At 45.2% G+C, this 25444-nt stretch overlaps 1 protein-coding gene across 1 annotated transcript in view; it reads left to right on the plus strand.

Moving 5' to 3' along the window:
- The window catches only part of CSMD2 (CUB and Sushi multiple domains 2), a 565161-nt gene that overhangs the window by 108423 nt on the left and 431294 nt on the right, over positions 1-25444 (plus strand). Inside the window, exon 3 of the mRNA XM_059686241.1 lies at positions 5925-6037. Within this exon, the coding sequence (XP_059542224.1) occupies positions 5925-6037 (113 nt within the window). The remainder of the gene's footprint in view (positions 1-5924; positions 6038-25444) is intronic.

Below are 25444 nucleotides of genomic sequence, written 5' to 3' on the forward strand. Positions count from 1 at the left end.
CACCTTTTAGATTCATCAGATAACCAACAGCAGCACCGGGCTCTTGCCTTTTTGCCATCATTTTAACCCATTTCCCTAATAAGCCTGGATTCTATTATTGAAGGATATCTCACTCATTTCAATATGGTAAATAGACTTGTCAGATAAAAGATGGGCTGGCCTGAAAGTTTTATTTGCTCATTCTCTGACACGCAAACGTGATAACTCCTCTGACTTGTGGGTCATCAGCTTGTCTGAAATTGATTCAGTGATAACGTATGGATGAGGGAAGAGAGAGTTGTCAGTGCAACAACGGGGGGAATGATGATTCAAGTACCCAGATGGCGAGATCAAGCTTTCACACCCCCTCCAGCTTTAGTGCCTTTGAGGAAGCCTCCATGTCAGAATTTATCTGCCAAGCCTGGGAAATAGCAGAGCGGTGGTAAATATCTGATTAGAGAAAATGGCTAGTAAGCCGCAATTCCATATATTGCAAGTGATAAAAACGTAATTGTTTGTTGACAGTGTATATTAGCTCTTCACAGCTTGTGTAAATATAGTACCAAGAAACTAGAGTTTAGAAATCTTCAATGGTAGCTCAAAAATGTTGTGGAACTAACTAGGGGAATAAAATCAACAAGTTCTACTCAGTGGGAAGAATGTCATCCCAGAGATGACTTCATGGGAGAAGCCTTGGTGAGGGGTGAGATTCCTCTAGGAAGCTGTATGCTGTTGAAGGAAAAGCCACACTCCAGACTGAGGGTCCAGGAAGGGCACCCAAGGGCATATTCTGGTGGACATGGGGGAGAAGCAAGTTGCAGCTGCCATGGATTAGGCCCATTTGGAGGTAGAGAGCACCAAGGTTGGCTAGGATGGGGTCTAGAGATCAGATCCAGATAGAGGTCTGGCCCCATTGGAGACGGTTTGGTATTTTAATGCTAGGACCCACTGGAGGCATGTCATCAGCGGACATGAATATCTGGAGGTTGGGGAAAGGTGTCTGCTACATAGACAAGTCAAAAGGAAGCTGAGAGACAGGTGAGTGGTGGCCTAGAGGCCAGGGTTCTGGTTCTGGTGGTCAGTCCATTTCCTAGGAACCAGCCAATGCTGTAGATGTGTGTGTGTTTGTGTGTGGGGGGCACTGTAGGGGTTGGAATGAACAGGAGGCTGCTGAAGGGAAGGGCCCGGCAAGGACCAAATGGGAGCTCAAGGCTCAAACTAGGTAGACTGAGTTAAGGTGAGATCTAATGGAGGACTGAGGAGCTGTACAATAGAAACACGGTGTAGGCCACATATATCATTTTTTAAACTTTTAATTTTGAAATAATTATAGATTCACAGAAAGTTTTAAGTTCAGAGTGGTTCGATGTACTCTCCTAGTTTCCCCCAGTGGGTACACCTGTCACTATAGTACAGTATCAAAACCAGGAAAGTAACATTGGTGCAGTGTGTGTGTGTATGTCCATGTCATTTTATCAGTGAGCTGATTCATGTCACCACCACTGCAGTCAAGATACAGAACTGTACTGTCATCATCTCTCTGGTGCCATTCCTTTCTAGTCACTCGTCACTCCACTTCCCTTTTCTCACTGCCTCCAACCCCTGGCAACCACGAGTTTGTCTTCCGTCTCTTAATGTCATTTCAAAGAGGTTATGTAAGTGGAATCATCTGGTATGTCATTCTTTTGAGATGAGCTTTTTTTTCACTCAGCATAATGCCCTTGAGATGCATCCCAACTGTTATATGTATCGATAACCCATTCCTTTTTATTGCTGAGTAATATTTCATGGTATGGATGTACCTCAGTTTGTTTAGTCATTCGCCTATTATTGTAGGACATTTTTGTCATTTCGGGTTTTGGCTATTAGCAAAAAAGAAAAAAGCCTACTATGAACAATCAAGGGCAGGTTTTTGTGTGTACACAGTTTTCATTTCTTTGGGGGAAAATGGCCAGGAGTGTGATTGCTGAGTTGTAGTGTTAGTGTATGTGTAAACTTCTTTTTAAAAGAAACTTCCTGTTTCTAAGTGTCTGGGCCATTTTACATTCTACCAGCAATGTATGAAAGATCCAGTTGCTCCTTATTGTTGCCAGCAATTGGTGTTGTCACTTTCTATTTTATCTCTTCTAATATGTGGTAATACCTCATCCTGGCCTTACTTTGCATTGCCCAAATGGTTAATGATGTTGAATGTTTTTCATGCATTTATTTGCCAGCCTCTATCTTCTTTAGTAAAATGTCTCTTTGTGTCTTTTGCTGATTTTTCTAATAGGATTGTTGGATCCTTGCCTCATTTTCAATCTTCGGGAAAAAGTCTTTCACCTTTAACTGCAATATTAGCTATAGGGTTTTGTAGGTTTTGTTTATCAAGTTGAAGAAGTTCCCCTCTAGTCTTAGTTTTCTGAGAGTTTTTTTTTTTTTTTTAAATCATGAGTGAATATTGAGTTTTGTCAAGTGCTTTTTCTATATCAATTGATGTGGTCATGTGATTTTTTTTTTTACTTTTGGCCTGTTAATATGATGAATTACATTGATTTATTTTTAAATATTAAACCAGCCTTTCATCCTTAGAATAATCCCCACTTGGCCATAGTGAATAATTATTTTTATATATTGATGAATCCTCAGTGCCATTATTTTGTTAAGGATTTTTGTTTATATTTATGTAGGATATTGGTCTTTAATTTTCTTTACTCGTACAATCTTTGGTTTTGGTATTAGGTTAACAGTGTTCTCATCAAATGCACCTGGAAAGTGTTCTTCCTCTATTTTCTGGAAGAGATTGAGTAGAATTGTTGTGAATTTTTCTTTATACATTTGATAGAATTCTGTAGGGAAACCATCTGGGCCTGTGTATTTTAGGGAAGGTGAATTTTAAATTATGAAGTCAATTTCCTTAATAGTCTAGTGCAGTGGTTCTCAACCTTCTGGCCCTTTAAATACAGTTCCTCATGTTGTGACCCAACCATAAAATTATTTTCGTTGCTACTTCATAACTGTAATGTTGCTACTGTTATGAATCATAGTGTAAATATCTGATATGCAGGATGGGCTTAGGTGACCCCTGTGAAAGGGTCGTTCGACCGCCAAAGGGCTCGCGACCCACAGGTTGAGAACCGCTGGTCTAGTGCTACTCTAATTATCTATTTCATATGGGGAAGTAATGGTAGTTCATGCTTTACATAAAACTGGTCAGTCTCATCTAAGCTGTCAAATGTATGTGTGTAATTTTTCACATTTCCTTATTATCCTTTTAAAAAATCTTCATTTGAAGGCATTGTTAAAGTGAGGAAGGAACAGAGGGATAGGGAGAAACATTCAGTGTGAGAAACATTGATAGGTTGCCTTCCATATGTGCTCTGACTAGGGATCGAACCCACAATCCAGATATGTGCCCTGACCCGGAATCAAATAGTGCACAGGACAACATTCAACCAACTGAGCCACTCTGACCGAGCCTTAGCATTCTTTTGATAACTACAGACTCTGTTGTTCTTAGCCCTGGAAATTTTCCAGTCTAGTAGATAAAAAATGAGTCCTGTGAATTTAGTTTTCATAGTTTTATATTAATTAGATGGATATCTTTATGTTTTTATTTGTACCTTTGCCCTTTTTTCTCTTACCTGTGTATCTTTTTCATATTGATTTATAAGTGTTCTTTATAGATTATGAATACTAACCCTCTTCCTATCATATATAATATATAATCTTCCAAATTTGCCCTTTCTCTTTATTATGTTCTTTTACAGTTTCTTTTGCTCACCATACATGCTTTTAATTTTCACATAATGAAATCAGTATTTTCCTTTAAAGCCTCTGGGGTTTCATGCTTTATTAATAGTACTCAGTCAATTTCAAGAGATAGAACTCAAATCAAACTAGCTTGAACAAAAAAAGGAAAGAAGGAAGGAAGGTGGGAAGGAAGGACAGGAAGGAAGGAGGGAAGGGAGGGAGGGAGGGAAGGAAGGAAAGATGTTGGCTTATGTAACTGGGCACTGTAGAGATAGATCTCTGCACGGCTGAATCAGGCATCTGAATAGTGTGCCATCAGGTCTCTGTGTCTCACCTCTTCTCACTGTTCAGCTTTGTCTATGTCTATGTGGGATATCATTTTTTCTAAAGCAGATAGGCTCTGTGTAATGATAAAAAGGCTGCTGGCAGCCCCAGCCTTTCATTCTAATGATTTAGAATCCAAAACTAAAAGACTTCTCGAGTCTGTATGTCATATCCCATGGAAGGACTCAGAATGACCCTATCTGGATGGTATGCCCTCTTCCGTCTTCTTCTTGCCTTGAGCCAGTCCATAAAGATGAGTGATATGCCACTATTGGCTGTTTGCCCAATTCTGTGGCTCGTGAGCAGGTGGGGTACCTGTCAGGACCCCATGAAACAACAGCTTCCCAGAAGAATGATGAGCAGGTAGCAACCAAAGAAGTCATCTAAATATGTCACTGCTAGAAAGACCTTCTCTAGTGTAATATGATTTTAAAAAAATAGTGTATTTCCTTCTAATATGTATGGTTTCATTGTTTTAAGTGTAAGTTTTGACCCGTGTGAGAAAGTGAGGGAGACAGAGACAGGGAAAGGGAGAGAACATGGTGTGAGGTAGGGATCCTTTGCTGGATGTTGTTATACCTGAAGAGAAGATGACCTTGAGACTTATTGGATCACCCATTTCACAGTTTGATCACTTTTTCTTCTGTTTCCCTCAAATCTATTCTGTATTAATACGAGTCTTATAAGATTAGGATGGTGGGAAAGACAAGGGCTTCATCTAGCACAGTGGGCATTAATATGAGTTGTTGAACCCAGTACTTATGCTCTCCAGGGGACATCTGGGCATCCAAATATTACATAGCAATGGAGGTATAGAGAGGGAACCAGGAACACCACAAATACCCTAACCTACTTAAGAATGGGGGTAAGAGTAAACCTTGAATTCCCTCCCAGCCCTGTTGGGGGTCAGGGGAGGCAGGGTGAGCCTAACATAGGGAACAAAGGACACAGATAGACAGGAAACTGCCATCTCTCTACCACCTGTGTTCACAATCAGGTCACCTATGGGGGTCAACACATGTGGAACACCCAGCAGTGGACAGCTTTTTTCCTAAAATATGTCCCCAAGCATTCATTGAAAGCTTCTTTATTTTATCTCTTTACCATTAGAAGAACCTTTTAAAAATTATTCTCTTGTGCTAAACACATTACCTCAGGTTCAATAATTCCGTCCACTTCACCCATTTCTTTTTCTTTACTTGAAGGTAAAAAAATTAAGCATTTTAATTTTAAAAGCTAGTACAGTATGATCCCATTTGTATGAAATTATTGCATTGACTCTGATCCCATCTATTGATCCTTCCATCTCTTTCTGTGCCAGCTGTCAAGGATGATCATTTCTAGATTGCACTGGGTTTTTCTATTCTGCTTTCATCTTTTAAAAATAATCAGCACTTATCATTTCTATAAAAGCAGTAGCCTTATTCATTTTAAAGAATAAGGTGTATGAAAAGAAGCATCAACATTCTACTACTTAGAGTTGGATGTATCTTTCTCAATTTGTGAAAAAATATAGTCTATTGGCAATTATTGTGCATTTGTGGTGAAATCTACCCAGAGCCTAAAAAGACCTCAGCCAGAAAGGGAGGAGACAGGGAGAATACAGCCAAAGAGGAGAAGAGAGAAGAGACAAAGGAGGCCTCCAGGTCAGAGACAGCCCATGGTTTCAGGGGAGTAGTCCCTCATGTTTCTGTGGCAGAAGACCCCTGGTTTCCATCGCTATTTTCTCTTTGAACATCTTGTATATATGACTGGTGTTTGGCTTCTTTTGTGTTCCTCCCTGTGCCTCCGTCAGCATTGTGCATCCAACAGGTGCTCAATAAGTGCTTACTGGATGCACAGTTCCCAAGGGGGTCATCCTCCCTAAATTGCACCTCTTTGTCTTTCAGGCTCACAGGCTTTCAGCTGCCAGCCACCATCGTCAGCGCGGCCACCACCCTCTCTCTGCATCTCATCAGTGACTACGCAGTCAGTGCGCAGGGCTTCCGCGCCAGCTATGAAGGTAGGTGCTCCTCGGACGTGGAATAGCCACAGGCAGAGCTGTGGTGCTCCTGGCTGCCGGAAGGGCTGCTTCTGATTCAGAGCTTGCGCCTGTCCGCCAAGGCTGGTACTGACCAGTAACTCAGTTACTTCAATTCCCAGCTGTGTTTCTAGGAAGCTGAGAATTGAAATCAAGAGCCCAGTGGCAATGGTTTGTCCTGAGGGCCTGGTAATGTCTACTTCTCTGTCCCCTTAACTGGGTTTTCTTATGTTTTTATTTTTTTTTAATTCTATTTTCTATTGGGCTTAATTGTATAAGGTACTTCAGCTTGGTTTTGGAAATAAGAGCGATATAAACCCTAAGTAAAAGCAATAAAGTAAGTTACAGGAAAAAATTTCTGCTCACCCTAACCGGTTTGGCTCAATGGATAGAGCGTCGGCCTGCAGACTCAAGCGTCCCAGGTTCAATTCTGGTCAAGGGCATGTACCTTGGTTGAGGGCACATCCCCAGTAGGGAGTGTGCAGGAGGCAGCTGAATCGATGTTTCTCTCTCATCGATGTTTCTAACTCTCTATCCCTCTCCCGTCCTCTCTGTAAAAAAAAATCAATAAAAATATATTTAAAAAAAAATAAAAAATAAATTTCTGCTAAATATAGTGATGGCAAAGAGTCAGTTTTATATCATTCAGAGAAGAACAATTGCTACTTTCTCCTTAATAGCATGGATTAGGGTTTCTTGGTTTGAGTTATGCAAATAATTTCCACTTCTCTCAGCCTGTTTAAATATGGTGTTAGCATTCAAATTAACACTAATATCTTCAGATTATACACTATTATTATTATTAACTTTATTATGTTAGTTCAGAAGGTGGTACTTCTGGATCTCTGTCATTTCCCTGGGAAATTTACATTTCATTAATAGGTAATTATGCTGCTCTTGGCTAAGACCCACACTGCTATTTCGTGTTGAGATCATTAATGGGCTTATTTTAAGACTGTTAATGATAATTAATAACAGTTATGACATAATACCCTAGTAAAGCATGCCAGATATCCTAAAGCTTTCTTTCTCTTGCCTCCAAGAACTTGAAAAATAAGTGATGCTGGCTCACTCTACCTCTCTGAGCGCGCCCTCGCTTTCCCCTCCTCTGTCTTATCCCCTGAGGCCCCTTACCTTCGCCTTTCTCGCTCCTGAGCTCCAAGGGCCTTTTTCTGCCTCTGTAACTTGTTTCCTGCGCCTGTGCAGCCCAGCCAGCTCACTTCTACTACCTCTGTCACTGTCTAGATAAACTTTCTCTCATCATTTGAAAAAAGTAGTGATGCTTTCTTGAATAGCATCTGTATTCTATAGCAATATAGAAATAGATCCCACCTTTGTCTTGGCAGAAATATACCACTGAAAGAGGGCATATCTTCGCTTCTTGGCTCAATCCGCCCCTGGTGCTGTGGGGGACAGAGTTTGATACTTTAACCAGAGCAATTGAGGGCTTCCAGTAGGTCTGTTATTTTTTCATTAAAGCTTCCTGAGGAGGCTCCAGAGAAACTTCCACAGGCCTTTAACTGAGGGCTCCTGAAAAAACCTATGTGCCTTTAAAGGGAGGTGTCCTGAGATAGCTCAGTTTCCCTTTAAAAACAACTAGTTCCCCCCAATATCAAACCTGTAATCTTGGTCATCCTGGTTACATCTTTACCCTGAACCTCTGGCCCTGAATCCAAACCAGTTCTCTCCAAAGTTTGAGCTACAACTTCCTTCCTAAGGGAGACCTCTTCAGGAGCTTGCAGGAGCTTCTTGCAAGCTCTCCGACCTTGAGCTCCATCCACAGTATGTTGGCCTTGGGGAGGTGGGCTGTGTTTGGGGAAGGCTGGGGAAATGAGGCAGTGACATCAGGGTCGTACGTACCTGCAGCGATCCTGTGTGCTCAGGGGCACCACTGGGCCCTCATGGTGACTGCCTTCAACATTCCTTGGAGATATTTGTCTGAGGTCTGGGCTCTCATGAGACTTTAAGAAAAAAGAGTCCTATTTACTTGCTGACCTCACTGACCCCACCCGGGAACAGTGCCAACACTTCTCATTGGGCAGAGCCATTCTGATGTTACAGTCACAGGGCCCTTCATGGGCAGGGTCTGTAGTTGGGCATCAAGGTTTGCAGACTCCTTGTAACTAGAGGCAAAATTCTGAAGGTATAAGGATGTATGTATTTTTTCCTAGGAAGGGTCTAGAAGACGGATCAACAAACTAGGCCTCCTCCCTCCCTCAGGGCTTCATCCAGCCGCTGGCTCCTTTTTGTAAATAAACTTTTATTAGAACCCAGACAAGCCCATTTGTTGACATATTGTCTGTGACTGTTTGCATGGATTACAACTTCAGAGTTGAGTTATTGCCACAGAGACCATATGGCCTGCAAAATCTAAAATATTTGCTCTGGCCCTTTATGAGTGCTGTGCTATGAAACACAGTAGCCATTAGCCACACAAGGCTATTTACATTTAAACTAATCAAAATTAAATACAATTTAAAGTTCAGTTTCTCAGTCATACTGGCCTCATAGCAAGTGCTCAGTAGCCACATGTGGCTTGCGGCTGCCCTAGTAGACAGCACAGACAGAGAGCATTTCTATCATTACAAAAAGTTTGACTGCACAGAGCTGAGCCAGAACTTCCATCAGATTCACAAAGGGTTTGAGTTTCAAACAAGGCTGCAAGCCATTAGAATAAAATAGAAACCCATGGGTCCTTCCTCCCACCTGCCTGGCACCCTCAGAGGCAGCCCAGTCAGGAGAATGCTCAGCGTTCCACAGGAGGACCAAGGGCAGAAGCAAGGGCCTGCCTACATCAGCCACATGATGGTGTCAGCTCTCTAAGTCATTGGCACTAAGTTGACAAAGCCTTGCAGGCAGGGCCCTGTCAAGCCCTGGACGGTGCAAACAGGTTGCTATCGCTGAGGGAGTCCCTGGTTTCTGCCAACTCTGCAGTCTGTGTGGCTACTGTCTGTGTGCTGATCAGCAGATGTCTGCTGACTGCGGGGTCAGGTGCAGAGAAGCCAAGGCTGGGGTTATCACCAAGCCACATGGATCTGCCTTAGGACTGGACCAGGGGGTAGTATGTGCATCTGGAAAAGTGGGAGTTGCACTGACTTTTGGAACAGCCGAAGAAGAGGGGCGAGGAGGGAAGGTGGGAGGAACCAAGGGGGCAGCCACCGCTGAGAATATTGCTCAAGGTACATGCACCCACAGTGGTGGCCTGGGCCCTTGCTATTACTGGACTTTCCAGACAATCCCATATTTGGGAATTGGCTGATAAACACTAGCTTCTTGAGCTTATAACTGACCTTGGGCAGATTTTTAACACCTCTCTGGGCCTTATTGTGGGGGCACAAGCAAGAGTCAGTAGTCAAAAGGACTATGAAGATGTGGCTCTCAAGGAAGGAAGTCATCCCTGTCTTCCATTGCAGAGTTCGCCTTCATCATTTGTGCTGAACAGCAGCAAACAGACAGGCAGGCAGACAGGCTGCATAGAAAGGGCCCCCTACTGACCTGTGCTGTCCCCTCAGGACAGCTTCCTTAGAGTCTGTATTCAGGAAGTCCCCGTACCCATTTCAAAATGACACCAGGCCCTGCATTCAGTGACCTCCATTGGCTGACATCCCTGATAGTCTGCTATCAAAGCGAGTTTGTTCCTCCTCCACTCTGTTCAGGAGAGTGAAAAGTGCAGATAAGGAACTGACTGCTACTGGGTTTTTAGAGAAAGGTGAAGTCGGGCGAAGAGTGTCAGCTCATAGCTGCTGCTGCTTCCAAGGGAAGATCAAAAAGGCCAGTCATCAAATCCCAAGAAGATAGGAGATGCTTGATTTGCAATCCCAGGGAGCAAGAGCATGGGCTGCAGCTGTGGACTCGGGGGAAAGGGGTCAGCTTGTATTAAGCACTAACTATATGCCAGGCACTGAACATTTAATCCCCACGACAGCCTGGTGGACGAATGTCGCTATCTTCATCTTACAGATGTACAAGCTGGGACTCAGGAGTTTTGTGTTCAGCTTAAGGCTACTTAATGGACAGAAATGGCTTTTCTGGTGCTAAAGACTACACTGTTCTCTTACCCTGTGCTCCTGCAAAACTCCTGGAGTATTGGTGACTACATTTCACAGGTCGGTAAACCGGAGCTAAGTCGGCGGCAGGGAATGACACAGGCTGGCCTGGGTTATTCCAGGGAGGCAGCAAGAGGTGTGTTCCAGAGCTTCTCAGTTCAGATTGCTGGAGAAAGTATAGGATGCCCAGTTCATTTGAATTTTTAATCAAATTTTTAAAATTTGATTTTTTTTGTATAAGTATATCCCCAATATTAGCTGGGACATACTTATACTAAAGAAATTATCTATTGTTCATTTGAAATTTAAATTTTTTTTATATATATTTTATTGATTGTTTACAGAGAGGAAGGGAGAGGGATAGAGAGCCAGAAACATCGATGAGAGAGAAACATCGATCAGCTGCCTCCTGCACACCTCCTACTGGGGATGTGCCCGCAACCCAGGTACATGCCCTTGACCGGAATTGAACCTGGGACCCTTGAGTCCGTAGGCCAATGCTCTATCCACTGAGCCAAACCGGTTAGGGCTTGAAATTTAAATTTAACTGAGCATCCTGTATTTTTATTTGCTAGATTTGGCAACCTCATTCTCAGTATTGATTCGCCAGGAGCCCTCACTCTACTCATCCCTCCTCCTGACTCCCAGATCTGCCGCTTCCTGCTTGCCCAGCTGGGGCTGCCCATCTACTACAGAGGGACTGGCCACACCTCTGCCCTTCCAGGGAGTGCACATCTAGACAGCTCTTTGTACACACACACACACACACACACACACACACACACACACACGTGCATGGGCAGATCCGTGTGCACTTGGGGTTATGCTGTGTGTGCAGTTCTGTAATCTGATTAATGAGGCCGACATTTTTCTGTGTTAATAAAAGTAGTCCTGATTTGTCCTTCCTAATGACTATCAGGGAGATAGCCGTTGTGGTTTGCATATACCATACTTATTTAACCAGTCATCTTCTGTGGACATTTAGGTGAAGAATACCCTTGTACATACAACTTAAACCCTCACCTAATTATCTTCTTAGAATAAATTCTTGGAAGTGCAGTTGCTGGGTCGAAGATGGTGTAGAATTTTATGTTTTAATACATAATTGCACAGCGTCTTTAGAACAGTTACACTGATGCACACGTCCACCAACAGCGCACAAGAGGGCCCATTTCCCGCACTTGGCCTACATTGTATGTTGGTGAGCTTCAAATCAGTTTCATTGATTAAAGTGGGTGAAAAATACAGCCTCATTTGTGATTATAATTTGCATCTCTTTGATGATAGAGAAGGTTGAGCACCTGTCATCACTTACTGGCCATTTGTATATCATTTTGTAAATTGTCTCTGCCTCTGCCTACTTTTCTTTTCAGGTTTGGGATTTTTTTCTTATCTTTTTTTGTAAGTGGTTTTGCATATTAAGGATATTAATGTTATGAGTTTCCTTTTGATGTGCAGCAGTTTTAATTTTTATTTCAGTAATTTAAAACTTTCTAATTTTTATTTTACCTTTGGTGTCATGCTTGGAAAGGTCTTTTCTATGCCAAGATCAGATAAATAGTCATTTAAATGTCCATCTTATTATTTCAGAGGGTTTTTTCTGTTCCATTTCACTTTTAAATTCCTTTGGAATTCACTAGTGTTTGTCTTGGTTTCCATGAGTGTCTTTGTGTCTCTGACTTATTATCGCTCACTGTGTGTCCTTCTGTTTCTCTCTTTGAGTGTGTGGAAGCCTATTATTCCCCAATTTGCCCTCCTTGTGCCTCTCCTGAGGTTTCTTGCTGCTGTTTGGACATGATTTCTCCCACCCTATCCCCTAGGCTTCCCCTTCCCCACACACAGCTCTCAAAGGTTGTATGGAATTGTTTTTGTCTATTCCATACTGATCAGCAGGTAAACAAGAATTAAAAGCAGATCAGAAAAATCTCAATTATATTAAGAGTCCCGGCAGGTTTTTCATGCCTAATCCTGGTTGCACCTTTGCATTTTAGCAGCATTACCCTTGAGCCCTTACTCTGACATGTTCGTGAAGGAGAAACCCATCTCTGAGTGCTGGTCTCGGTCAGTTAGATCTATTGAATCATCTACATCTAAAAACAGGTATTTCTGTTTAGCTAAATCTGTCATCTTGGCATCTTACTTTCAGAATACATGGGGCTTCCTTAAACATCAGACCTGTTCTAGTTCACATACTCTATCCACATAGAATCTAGAAGAATGAAGAATCTTATTTTTGCAAACTCCCTGGTAACCATCAGGGGAGAGGTGGCAGAATGCAGTGATGAAGACCTCAGGTTCTGAGTTCAAACATATCTGGCATCCAGTCCCATCTTTGTCACTCACTTGCTGTGGGATATTGGGCGGGTTATTTTATTTCCCTGAGCTCTGGCCTCCACATATGTAAAATCAGGAAAATAGTACTTCATAGAGGAGTTGTGACAACCAAAGAAGAGAACACACGGGTTCACATGACGTGCTCGGTGACAGGGCCTGGCGAACTATCAGGCTCTATAAATGTCACCCAGTTAATGAAGTCACCCTCATCCTGACCTTACTTAACTGAGATTCTTCAGGAGATGGAAGGAAAGATACATCAAGTCCACAGGTCCCACTCCCAGCCCCACTGCCAGCGCCTCCCCCCCTCCCCCCCCCCCCGGCTCCCGAGTTTGCATCAGATCCGCGCCCCAGTTTTTCATGGTGTGTCTAGTCTTACAAATGGGCTTTGGCTTCTTGGGGGAAGGACCAGAGGATTCTCCATATCCAGGAGCCCAGCACTGCCAGAGAGAGTACCTGTCTGATGGGGATGAGTCTCAGGCCCTGTCACCTGGTGGATGGGAACTGATGAGGTCAAGGCCGGGCACAGTATTTTCATGCCTCTTCTCTGTATTAGAGAGATGATGGCGTTAGAGCTAAAGATGCCAGTAACACGCTCAGTAGGCCGTAGACTTTGTCTTTCCAAACAGACACACACACACATACACATGCATGCACATACAAATTAACAACACTTTTCCATATTTTTTCATATAATTCAGACTAGGGGCCCGGTGCACGAAATTCGTGCACTGGGTGTTGGGGGCGGGGGGAGTGTCCCTCAGCCCAGCTTGCCCCCTCTCACATACTGGGAGCCCTCAGGTGTTGACCCCCATCACCCTCCAATCGCAGGATCGGCCCCTTGCCCAGGCCTGACGCCTCTGGCTGAGGTGTCCGGCCCGGGCAGCAGGGACCCACAGCTGCAGCGGCCCCGCGATCGTGAGCTTCGCTTTAGGCCCAGGCAAGGGACCCCTAGCTCCTGGGACTGCCAGCTTCGACCTTGCCCAGCTCCCATCGCTGGCTCCACCCCTACTTCCTGCTATCACTGGCCAGGGCGGCAAAGGCGCCTGATTTTCCGATCATGGCTGGGGGGCTTGTATTTCCGATGGCTGGGTTTCCGATCACTGTCAGTGGCAGGGGGCTTCTTCCTGCTTTCCCTTTCGCCTCCCTGCATTGTGCCTACATATGCAAATTAACCGCCATCTTGTTGGCAGTTAACTGCCAATCTTAGTTGGCAGTTAATTTGCATATAGCCCTGATTAGCCAATGAAAAGAGTATCGTCGTACGCCAATTACCATTTTTCTCTTTTATTAGTGTAGATGCCTTGAAGCCCACCCTTGATCCCCTCGTCCACCTGAAAAACAGCCTAGACATCACACATAAACTTTGTGGTAGAGATTCTTTCATTAATTAAGCTAATGTTTGTTGAGCACCTACTGTATGCATTCCCTGATTCTTCATCCAAGCCTTATTTTCAATCACAATTTGTCTCCTCTCTCCATATTTCCCCACATTCCCCAAGAGGAAGGGGCCAGGGAAGGATGAAGAGCCCAATTCAATGTCACTTCTGGAAGAACGCCTTGGCGTGCTTTCGCCACCTGTGGAAGGTCAGTGATGTCATCTGTGTGCAAGAACCACAGCATGGTGCAACAGGGTCAGACAGACATATCTGTGAGGGACAGACAGACGAAAATGGAGCACCCCGTTGTTGCTCTACCAGAAGAGGCAGGCTTGGAGGGAGCTTCAGGACGAGTGTCATTTCCTGGCTTCTGCAGGTGGAAGCAGGGTTGAAGGTGGTCACACCCCTGTGCAAACAGGGAAATCGGAGCCCAGAAATGGATCCCTTCTGACTCATTCCTTCCTGGAATTAGACCTGCTGATTCCTTTTCCTGGTTTCAGCCTCAGATAATTTCCTCACTCTGAAAGAGTTCCCCAATTCTGGGACATTATGCAGTCATCTCAAAACTGGGCTAATGGAAGCTATTCGACTATATATATACTGAATATGCAATTTGCACCATTCAGGCCACTGCGGGCCAGAACAGCAGGCCTGGCAAGACCTCCTCAAGGGCGGGAGGTGATGAACGTTCATTTCCTCTGCCCAGGAGGGATGGTGTGCACTTCCTGAGTGAGCTTGCTCCATTTCCATGGCTCTGCCTTGGGAGTTGCCGAATATTCCTCTTAATCAGTACTGTGGAGTAGAAGATTAATACATAGAGATGTGACATTTGAGACAAATTGGGCAGCACTTCTCAGTAAGTGGGGAATCAGGATGAATTTCATATCACGTCTTCAGTAATCCCACAAACAGTTCATCATGCATAGCGATATTTCCCCCTTTGGGGAAGGGCATTAGCATACCTTGAAGATGATATCATACAAACTCTAGTGTCCTGAACTTCCTCACATTGGGGTGTCCAAAGATATAGTGATGAAGGGGAAGGGGCATTTTCAGGTTGCTAGATTACCTGCAGGTAAGGTATACATCTAATTTACTTCTCTGTCCCTGTTCGTTCGTCCGTTCGTTCGTTCATTCATTCACTCAACAAATATGCCGAAACCGGTTTGGCTCAGTGGATAGAGCGTCGGCCTGCGGACTGAAAGGTCCCAGGTTCGATTCCGGTCAAGGGCATGTACCTTGGTTGCAGGCACATCCCCAGTGGGGGGTGTGCAGGAGGCAGCTGGTTGATGTTTCTCTCTCATCGATGTTTCTAACTCTCTGCCGGGAGCCGGTCCATCCTTGCTGTTTCAAGGGACCTGGCATATATGGCATACTTTTCTTAATATGTTTGCTCACCTTCTTGGCGCTGTGTTTTAACCAAAGTCACCTCTCCGAGAAAGGTTGAATCCCCAGGTAGGGATTTTCCCCTGAAGTTAGGGAGGGAATAAAACCCCTCAACTAAGTGCCAGGCGGGTAATTAATCCCTTTAACTACGAACAATCATGCTTAAACTACATAATCTTTTCTCCCTGGAATGGAGATAAGAAACGCCCTAACCTTTGTAATAGAGATTGATAGGATTGAATCAACTGGTATAAATACAGTTGTAACAAGACAGAAACTCTCAGAACTCAGGAGACAGAATTCAGAAGACAGAACCTACACGGAGCCTAGAGACAGAAGAACTTCGCTGGTGAGAGCATGCCAGAGGATCCTGGACCGGGACTGGCCTCGGAGCCTAGAGACAGAGCCTAGCGGGAGAACATGGCAAGGGATCCTGGACTGAACCTGACTACAGAGATTGGCAGGAGAACCTGACTGGAACCTGGACACTGAACCTGACTGGAGAGCCTGGACAGAACCTGGCTGGAGAACCTAGCGAGAGAACATGGCTACAGAACCTCGCTGGAGATCCGAAGCAGAACCTCTCTGGAGATCCGGGCTGGAGATCCTGGCTAGGCTGCTGATCAACTGAACGCTGTCCCCGTGTCATTCCTTCTTCGCCGACTCCGTCCATGCCTTTGGGGACCCCTGGACCCGCTGGGATTGGACCCCGGCAACTCTCTATCTCTCTCCTTTCCTCTCTGTAAAAACTCAATAAAATATATTTAAAAAAACAAAAAAAACCCAAATATATGCTGCATACCTGCTCTATGTCAGGTCCCAAAGCAGACCTTGAGGAATAGGAATGAAGAAGTGGCATCTACCTACAAGGAGCTCTGAGACCTAAAATAGTGGGAGAGGAGTAAGAATGGAGGAGCAGGGGTTGGGAAAAGGTGGGTTAAGCCTGGGCTAGCTATGAGCATTGGGCAAGTCTCCCAATCTCCCTGAGATGCTTTTTTGTTGTTTTTTTACCAGAAGAGAAAGTGTAACTCCCACCTCAATGGGCTGTAATGAGGACTAAAAGAGTTAATGCATGGAAAATGCCTGGCACAGAGTCTGTATTCAATAAATTCCAATTCCCCCGTGACGAGGAGAAAGTCGCTGTGCTGCCTAGTTGGGTCTGTGCAGATTAGGTATGAGCTCTGCCACGTTCCTGCTGTGTGAGCTTGGGCGAGACACTGAACCTTCCGGCTTCCTCCTTTGGGCAGTGGGATATGTCAGCATTAGTGGTAAGGTATGAGAAGCACCTAGCATGCCATTTGGCACATAGGCATTCAGTAAAAGGAAGCTATTATAATAAGGCCTGATGTGTTTTGTGGGAGTGAAAAAAATTCTTTCCCATGACAAAACCTTTGCTCAAGCCCTGTGGCCCTCCAAGAACAAAGAGTGTCACCCATTTTGTTTTCCTTCACCAGGGCACCATAGTCTAGGCCTTGACACACAGTAGACACACAGTAGGGACACCACAATAGTAGCTAGTGCTTGCCTCTCCTAACCTGGGTCCCTGCTAGTTCTTACTGGGCTTTTGTGCAAATTAGCATAAGTGGTCACTCTGAGGGGTCATAGCCCTGTGAGCACGTGGCTTAGTGGTTGGAGTATAGGCTGGGCTTTTGTTCTCATCATCACTGCATAGGCTTCCCTTTGCAGTACTCAACCCGAACAACTCTGGCCTTGCTCCAGAGCCTTTCTCTCACAATTCAGTAAATCATTAGATGCTGGGTGCAAGGATCTTGGAGAGCTTTCACTTCAAACCCTCTAATTGCTTCCAGGATGGAGTATAAACTCCTTAACCTGGCCATGAAGCCCTGGGCATCATCCCTCCCTTTCCCCCTCCCTCCTCTCTCCTCCCTCCTCCAGCCACTCTGGACTTTATCCAGTCTTCTGACCCCACTGTCTCCCCGCTCATTCCTTAGATGCACAGAGCCCCCTCTCCTGAACCTTCCCCACTCCACCCTGCCACCCTTCCTTTTATTTCTTCCAGTGTCTGCTTAAACCAAATCAAGGCATCTGCCCCGGTGCACGGCACTCCTTTAGTCTCTCTTAGCTCCCTGATATCTCCTTCCTTCTCATGCGTCACCTGTGTATCTCTTGCTTCTCTACTCCTGTGCGTGTTTCTGGACAGGCCGGAACCCATAGCAGCACACCGATTACCAGCTCAGGGCCCGAAGGGAGAGTCAGCTCCCAAGTCAGCCTGCCTGGGACTTAGAGCAGGTCACTTAACCTCCTGTGACCTTCCCTGTCAGAAGGACAATGATAACAATACTCTCTGCTCTGTGGGATCATCGCTGGGAACAAATAAGGCAACATGTGTCAAGGGTTCCTAATAGCTTCTGGTGTGGAAGAAACGCTCAAAAAGCAACCAGGTGGGTTTGAGCCCAGGATCTGACACATGGTAGATGCTTAATAAATAATGATTCAGTAAGTAAGTGGATAGGTGATCATCTCACCCAATGTAAAAGACCCAGACAAGGAAAGAGATTGGCTCATGGTCCCTGGGACCATATTCTCATTGACTCGAAGATGCCCTCAGTTATACAAGATACACCACTTGATTTGATGTACCACTAAGAGAGAAAAAATGCTGCCAATTAAAGTATGACATGCCATCGATTGTAAGACGCATCCTGACTTCAGAGGTATTAAATTATGAGACAATGTGCACCTTAGAACTGATGAAATATTGTTACTGCTTAATTGCTTTTGACTGCCCCTCAGCCTCATTTGGGGTGGGTCCATCAGTCTGACCCCTTCTCAGAACTAGGGCTCTCAACTGTCAGGGCTCCTTCTTTTCAGCATTCATGTGGTGGCTCACGCTGGCCATGTGACCACCTTAATTTATTCTTTCAGCTCTAAGTCTCGTTACTTCTCAATTTTCTGCATTGAACTCTATTTAACACCTATTAGCACAGGTCTTTATCTGATAAATGCCCTTTTCTTGGGAGGCTGCAGGATGCCCCAGTCTTGACCTCCCTCTGGCTTCTGTGCCCCAGTCAGGAGAGCTCATAGAACCCAAACGTACTCACTGCTACTGCCCACCTCCACCCACTCCCAGCCCTTCTGAGAGGCATGAGAACACCACTGGGTGGGGATCTGAATGTGATCCCTCCCACTTGGGTGGGGGTTGGGGGTGTAGGAGGATCAGCTTTTAAGTCAGTGGTTCTCAACTTTCTGGCCCATTAAATACATTTCCTCATGTTGTGACCCAACCATAAAATTATTTCCGTTGCTACTGTTATGAATCGTAATGTAAATATCTGATATGCAGGATGGTCTTAGGCGACCCCTGTGAAAGGGTCGTTCGACTGCCAAAGGGGTCTCGACCCACAGGTTGAGAACCGCTGTTTTAAGTCCTGCTCTGGCAGTGGCTACAGCTGGACACACAGCTGTCTCCCTCCTCATGACCTGGTAACCCTGTCAGAGATTCTTCCACTGACTTCAAGTCCTGGAAATTCAGCGTACATACACCTTTCTTCCTCAGGGTGACTTATCTCCCACCCCATGAGCTGAGCATGAGTGGGGAGAACAAACAGAAATACCAGATTGAATGTTCCTCTTCCCATTAATTGATCATTTGGGGGTGATTAGCCACTGTTTTGAATTATTCTTTCCAGCCCTTCCCTTTATCAGTGTGGATGATTGAGGGTTGGAACCATTGACATTTCATTGTGACAGCAGGAGAGAAAAGTACTTCCTGCCTTAGTGGCAGGTTCTGATTTGGAGATCGGGTGGTGGACAGGTTACTTCTCACTCCTTCCCCTTGAAACGATGACATTAGACAACAGGAGTTGTCCGCAGTCCCGTGTCCTCATACAAACCATGGATCATAAGCCCGGAGCCCCTGAGGCGAGGAAAGCAAAGGAGCCAGCGCTGGTTGAGCACCTTCGGCAAGCCTGGCAGGGACTGGGAGCCTCAGACACCGGCACATCACTGCCTCCTGAGCAAGCTTAGAACCCCATTTTACAGATGAGGAAGTTGAGGCTCAGAGAGGTTATCTATTTGAGGTTATATGGCACCTAAGGGTCATGCACAGTGTGAAAGTCTGTTTGGTTCCAAAGTCCACCTCTTCCCACTCTGTGCTGCCTCTCAAAATAAGTCCCACACAGTTCTCTCAGCTCGCTCCTCCCACCTCCCTGACCCCATAGAAAGGAAGAGGCACAGAGAGTCAAGTGGGCCAGCACGTTGGACAATGACTGTAAGAATTACAATGAAAGCCGGCCTTGTGTTAGCTCTTACCAGGCGCCAGGTGCTCTTCATAGTGCCTTGCGTTTTAACATGTAATCTTCACAACATTCCTATGAGGTAGGCACTGTTATGATCCCCATGTTACTGATGAGGCACAGATGGATTAAGTAACTTACTTGAAGTCACACAGCTAGTAAGAGGTAGAATGTGGGTTTAAACCTAGGCGGTTTGACTTGTGTCTGCAAAAAGGAATAAAAGAATTTCACACAGCTGGGACTATTGAATCCAGATTAAACATTCCACTATAATAGAGAGCAGTGCTTATCATTGAACTTTAAAGAATCTAACAACAAAAAAGATGCACGAATCTGACTATATTCAAATGCAAAAGTTCTGTACAATAAAAACCATGCAGAAGGGAAAGAAAAACTGACTTGAATGCTGTTGTACCAGATATGGCAGGAAAGGATTACTCTCCATATTACACAAACAGCCCACCGGGTACCCAAGTAAGGGAAGGTTCCTGGAGCTCACACCAGAGGAAATAGAATCAGCGAGTAAATACGCAGGAAAGCTGTTTGGCTTTGCTAATAATCAATGTAATACCAATTAAAACAATAAGAGGACATTTCATCCCTGGTCAGTTAGCTGGAAGACCCTTGGGAGGCCCTGATCGAATGCTGGAGCTGTTGCAGAGAAACAGGCAGCCACACAGTCTGGTGGCGATGCAAAGCAGTCCTTTGGGAATTGAGCTGGATCACATGTATCGAGACATAAAATGCTCATGTCATTTGACCCAGTAATTTCCCTCCTGGGAATATAAGTCAACAGAAGGAGAAAGTTATAGCATGAAAGTGTTGATTTCAGCATTATTTATAATGACGAAAAATGGGAAACTGTAAAAATGTCCAACAATAGGGGAATTACTAGGGAAATTATGGTATATGTACCTAGTGGATTTATGCAGCCATTTAAAATTATAAAGGCATTATTTAGTACTACAGGAAGATGTTTATGATGTTTTCAGTGAAAAAAGCAGAATGAAAAATTATGTCCCCATATTTATGACAACCATGTAAAGTAGGTCTTATAGGGACAAGGACTGCATAGGAATAAAAAAGGTAACAATTGATATGAGAGGGCAGGGAGATTGTGGTTAATTTTTTTTAAGTGTCTCTGTACGGCTGCTTGTTTGATTGTTTGATTGTTTGATAGAGCAAATAGGAGAAAATCCAAAATCAAAAAGTAAACTAAGATAAACAACAATGAAGTCCTGGCTTATGTGAAAGCTACATAGAGGTTTTACTTCACTGTGAGCCAAAGGTCACATGGCTCTATTAATAGAAATATAGACCCCAGATCTCCAGAGGTGGGTGCATTCAGAGGAAGGGAACCCACATAATAAAGCAATAATCAGTAGTAAGGTGCTTTTGAAGATCCTAGCACAAGAGTAGGTGTTTGGGGTAATGAATAAGAGAAGTAATGATCTCACAAAGAACAGTTAAAGAGAAGGCCTGGAAGTGACTTGAGGATTTGTCACAGATAAGACAAACAAATAAATGTTTATTCTGGATTGCCCCAGAGAGCAGAACAATGTCCAAGGCGTAGATGTTAGATATAGGTGAATTTCAACCAAGAATCAAGAAGAAACTGTACATAGCTGCCGGGAGCCGGTCCATCCTTGCTGTTTCAAGGGACCTGGCATATATGGCATACGGTTCTTAATATGTTTGCTCACCTTCTTGGCACTATGTGTTTTAACCAAGGTCACCTCTGAGAAAGGTTGTTTCCCCAGGTAGGGATTTTCCCCTGAAGTTAGGGAGGGAATAAAACCCCTTAACTAAGTGCCAGGCGGGTAATTAATCACTTTAACTACAAACAATCATGCAAAAGCTACATAATCTTTACTCCCTGGAATGGAGATAAGAAACGCCCTAACCTTTGGAATAGAGATTGATGGGATTGAATCAACTGGTATAAATACAGATGTAACAAGACAGAGAGAGACAGAACTTAGAACACAGAGCCAAGAAGACAGAACCTACACAGAACCTACAGACAGAAGAACTTCGCTGGAGAGAACATGGCAAGGGATCCTGGACTGAACCTGACTGCAGAGGTTGGCAAGAGAGCCTGACTAGAATCTGGTGACCGAACCTGGCTAGAGATCTCAGACAGAACCTGGCTGGAGATCCGAAGCAGAACCTCTCTGGAGATCCAGACCAGAACTTGGCTGGAGATCCTGGCTGGAGATCCTGGCTAGGCTGCTGATCAACTGAACGCTGTCTCCGTGTCATTCCTTCTTCGCCGACTCCGTCCACACCTTTGGGGACCCCTGGACCTGCTGGGGTTGGACCCCGGCACATAGCTTTAATTATCATGAAGCAGGCTGCCTCAGGAGGTAATGTGCTTCCCATCTCTGGAGGTGCTCAGGCCAAGGTCTGAATGCATAGATGCCGTTAGCATACTTCTCAAAATGTGCATGTGCTGGATTTCATCAGTTGAACATCCATCGACTGTAAGATGCACCATTAGTTTATGTACGACAAAGAAAGAAAGAACACTGCCTGTTAAACTAGGACACATTCTTGATTGCCGGACTCATCTCAATTTCTGAGCTATTTAAATGTTAAATGTGAAAAAAAAGTCAGTGAGATGCTACATAGCCTGGTATGGGGGGATACATGGTGTGTTTTGAGTATACAGATCTATAGGCTAAATATGCTGCATTTTCCAGTCTTACCATGGGTACAATATGAAAGCAGACACACACACACACACACACACACACACACACACAGAGGGAGAGGGAGAGAGGGGTGGGGGAGAGAAATGCAAATGGATGCTTTTTAAAAGACAGAGCAGGAAATGTCAGAGACAGGTCATGCTGGTCGCCAGCCAACCTGGCTTGAACCACTAGACCCGAGGCCATAAGAACACACACACACACACACGCACACACACACACACACACACACTTTTTCAGCTGAGGATTTCTTTGGTGTGAGAAGATGGGCTGGACTGGATGCAGGAGGAGCTCCCTAGGTGCCTTCTAAAATTCATGGCAAATCTCAGTTGCTAATTCAATGACTCTGTGATTCTGTAACTCACGGCTTTAAATCAGTAACTCCCCATTCATTAACTTGATTGACTTTGATTTTAAAGTGCTTTTCTAATCTCCAGTATTGGCCTAGGCCCTGCCTGTCAAACCTTATTAACACTAAGACTGGCACATGGCCATTCCCCCTTCCCCTACACCCAACTCACTTTCTGACACACACTCAGCCCTTTTGGGACCCAAACAGGGGTCTGTGGAGGGTCTGAGAAGGTATGGCAGCCTCACCTGGGACATTGGCCTAGACCAGTGATAGCGAACCTATGACACGCGTGTCAGAGGTGACACGCGAACTCATTTTTTTGGTTGATTTTTCTTTGTTAAATGGCATTTAAATATATAAAATAAATATCAAAAATATAAGTCTTTGTTTTGCTATGGTTGCAAATATAAAAAAATTTCTATATGTGACACGGCACCAGAGTTAAGTTAAGGTTTTTCAAAATGCTGACACACTGAGCTCAGAAGGTTCGCCATCACTGGCCTAGACCCTAGTGCCCATAGTGTCCCGCTCATGCATCTCACCTAGCTAGTCTCTCACCCCTTTCTGAAGGCTGGGGTGGGTGGTGGGTGGGGGGCAAGCAGGAAGCAGCCAAGGTAGTAGAATGAGTTTGTAGTGTGGAAGCAACTAGTCCTTAGGTTAATCTGCCATTTACTATAGTTATCTGGAGAATATACTATATTATTTCTGTGCCTCAGTTTTCTCAGCTGTGAAATGGAGCTGATGCCTGCACACAGTGAGATAACAGCGATGCTCATTTATAGCCATGTCCAGTGGGAGTTCATTTGCTTCCTCTTTCAAGATCCCTTGTTCCAGGATGACAGGAGACTCTTCTTAAACGTCCATGTCTGTCTCAAATGGAGGGTGACATCTGGGAAGAAGCCCTCACTTCTTGGGGAATAGTGTCTGGAAGGCTGTGCTTTTAGCAGCTCCACCCTTCACAGGCAGGAAAAACGTTCTCTCTCCTGCGCTGCACACCCAGCTGTCCTGGTGACCTGCAGGGACCCCGCTTAGAGGCAGCACCTGGACTGGCTGGCTTCTGTGAGGCCTCCTGAGACACAGAGTATTTATTCCTTGGTTTCTCGCTGTCTAGTCAAGTACAAATGGGAGAAAATGTCCCGAACGCTTTAAAGGTTATGAAAACCTGCTGTTGTTTTTTTTGTTCAGCAATCTATTGATCCATCCATCCATCCATTCATAAACTTGGGTTGAATACCTGCTCTGAACTGGGCCTGAGAAAACACAATGAGTACAATACAGTCCTTGACCTTGGACAACCATGATCTACTTGGGAAGACAGATAAGAAAGCTAATAACTGTGATGTGAGCCTTCTTGAGAGATGAGGGCGTGGGGCATGACGGTCACTTGCATAGGCTCAAGGGAAAGAGATCCCTGGATGGACTTTGGGGTTCACACCACCATCTACTGGGGGATTTCCGGGTAAGTCACCAGCACCCTGACTCCCTGAGGTGACAGTTGGCCTGGCACATTTGAAGAGCAGAGATGAGCCAGTGTGGCTGGAGTAGTGAGTGATGGGAGGGTGGTAGGAGGTGATAAACTCTGAGAGGGAAGAAGGGGCCAATCAGACACAGCCTTTACTTTATGGAAGGACTTGGCTTTTGCTTGAGTGTAGTGGGGCCCATTGGTGGATTCTGAGCAGAGGGAGGCCTGATCTGACCTTCCTTGAAACAGCTGCTGCGTCTGCGCTGATATTGAAGGAGGGCCAGGTGGGGCAGGGAGACTGGCCAGGAGTCCACTGCAGTGAAGCAGGTGAGAGGTCGGGAGGGACAGGCCAAGGAGTACCAGTGGAGAGGCTGAGAAGTTGGTCTATTCCAGGTAGATTTTGCAAGTGGAGCCAACAGAATCGGCCGACAGATTGGATGTGCAGAATTAGAAGTTCAGGGTAGTTCCAAGGGTGGAAAACTAGCAACATGGAGCTGCCATGAACTGAGACAGGGAAGCCTCTGGGTGGAGCAGGCTTGGGTGTGCAGAGATCAGGAGCTCAGTGGGGACTGTTAGGTGTGAGACGCCTGCCAGGCCCAGGAGGATCTGGTGGGGAGGCAGGTGCATGGGGGAGCCTGTCTGAGGAGCCTTCTCCTAATGCAGACAGTATTTAAAGCCACCAGTTTAGTTGAGATGCCTTTGAGCAAGAGGAGAGTCAGGAAAGAGAGATTCTTTCTACTCCCCGAAGCTGCATTTGCCTGAGGCTTTCAGAGAAGGCCCTTCACCCTCTTTTGCACCCTTTTACCAGTTCTCTTCCTCCCTTCTTGTCTTCCTGGAGCAGGTGCCCAGCAGGCACTCAGGACATGCTGGCTGAGCAGAGAGATGCAAGGTTTCAGGACAGGGGGAGGGGTCCTACCTCGAGGTCCTAAGAGAAATGAGAGAAGGCCTGTGTTGCTGAGAAGACATCCCTCTGGGCAGCAAGGCCCGTGGTGTGTGTGGGTGCTGGGAGGCTGGTGGCAGCAAAGACAAAGGATCATCCACAGCACTGAGGCAGAAGCTCATCTCTGCCTGGCAGGCATCTACTGCCCGAGGACTATGGATTGAAAAATCTATAACAGGCATGACAGTGAGTGATAATACTTGAAAGGAAACCCGCGATGTGTACTTTCAAAGCAGATCTGAGCTGTGGTTCCCGTGGCTGTGCCTTTGGAAATATCCCTGTTAGCACACGGAGAACAATAGCGAACCTGGGCCTGGGCTTGGCATGGGGCTTCTTTCTAAAGGCTAATCATTGGTCCATAAAAGCAAGGCCTTAGGGACAGACATATAGTGTGTGGGGCTCCAGGAAAGCCAGGGCTGGTCCTGGTTACAGTGAAGTGCAGACAGGCCAGGGGAGAAGCAGACGTGTCACCTCTGTTCCCAAGCCCTGACAGCTAAGATGAAAGAGCTGCCTGAGATTTGGC

This window comes from Myotis daubentonii, chromosome 3 (assembly GCF_963259705.1).
Source record: "Myotis daubentonii chromosome 3, mMyoDau2.1, whole genome shotgun sequence".
Lineage (NCBI taxonomy): Eukaryota > Metazoa > Chordata > Mammalia > Chiroptera > Vespertilionidae > Myotis > Myotis daubentonii.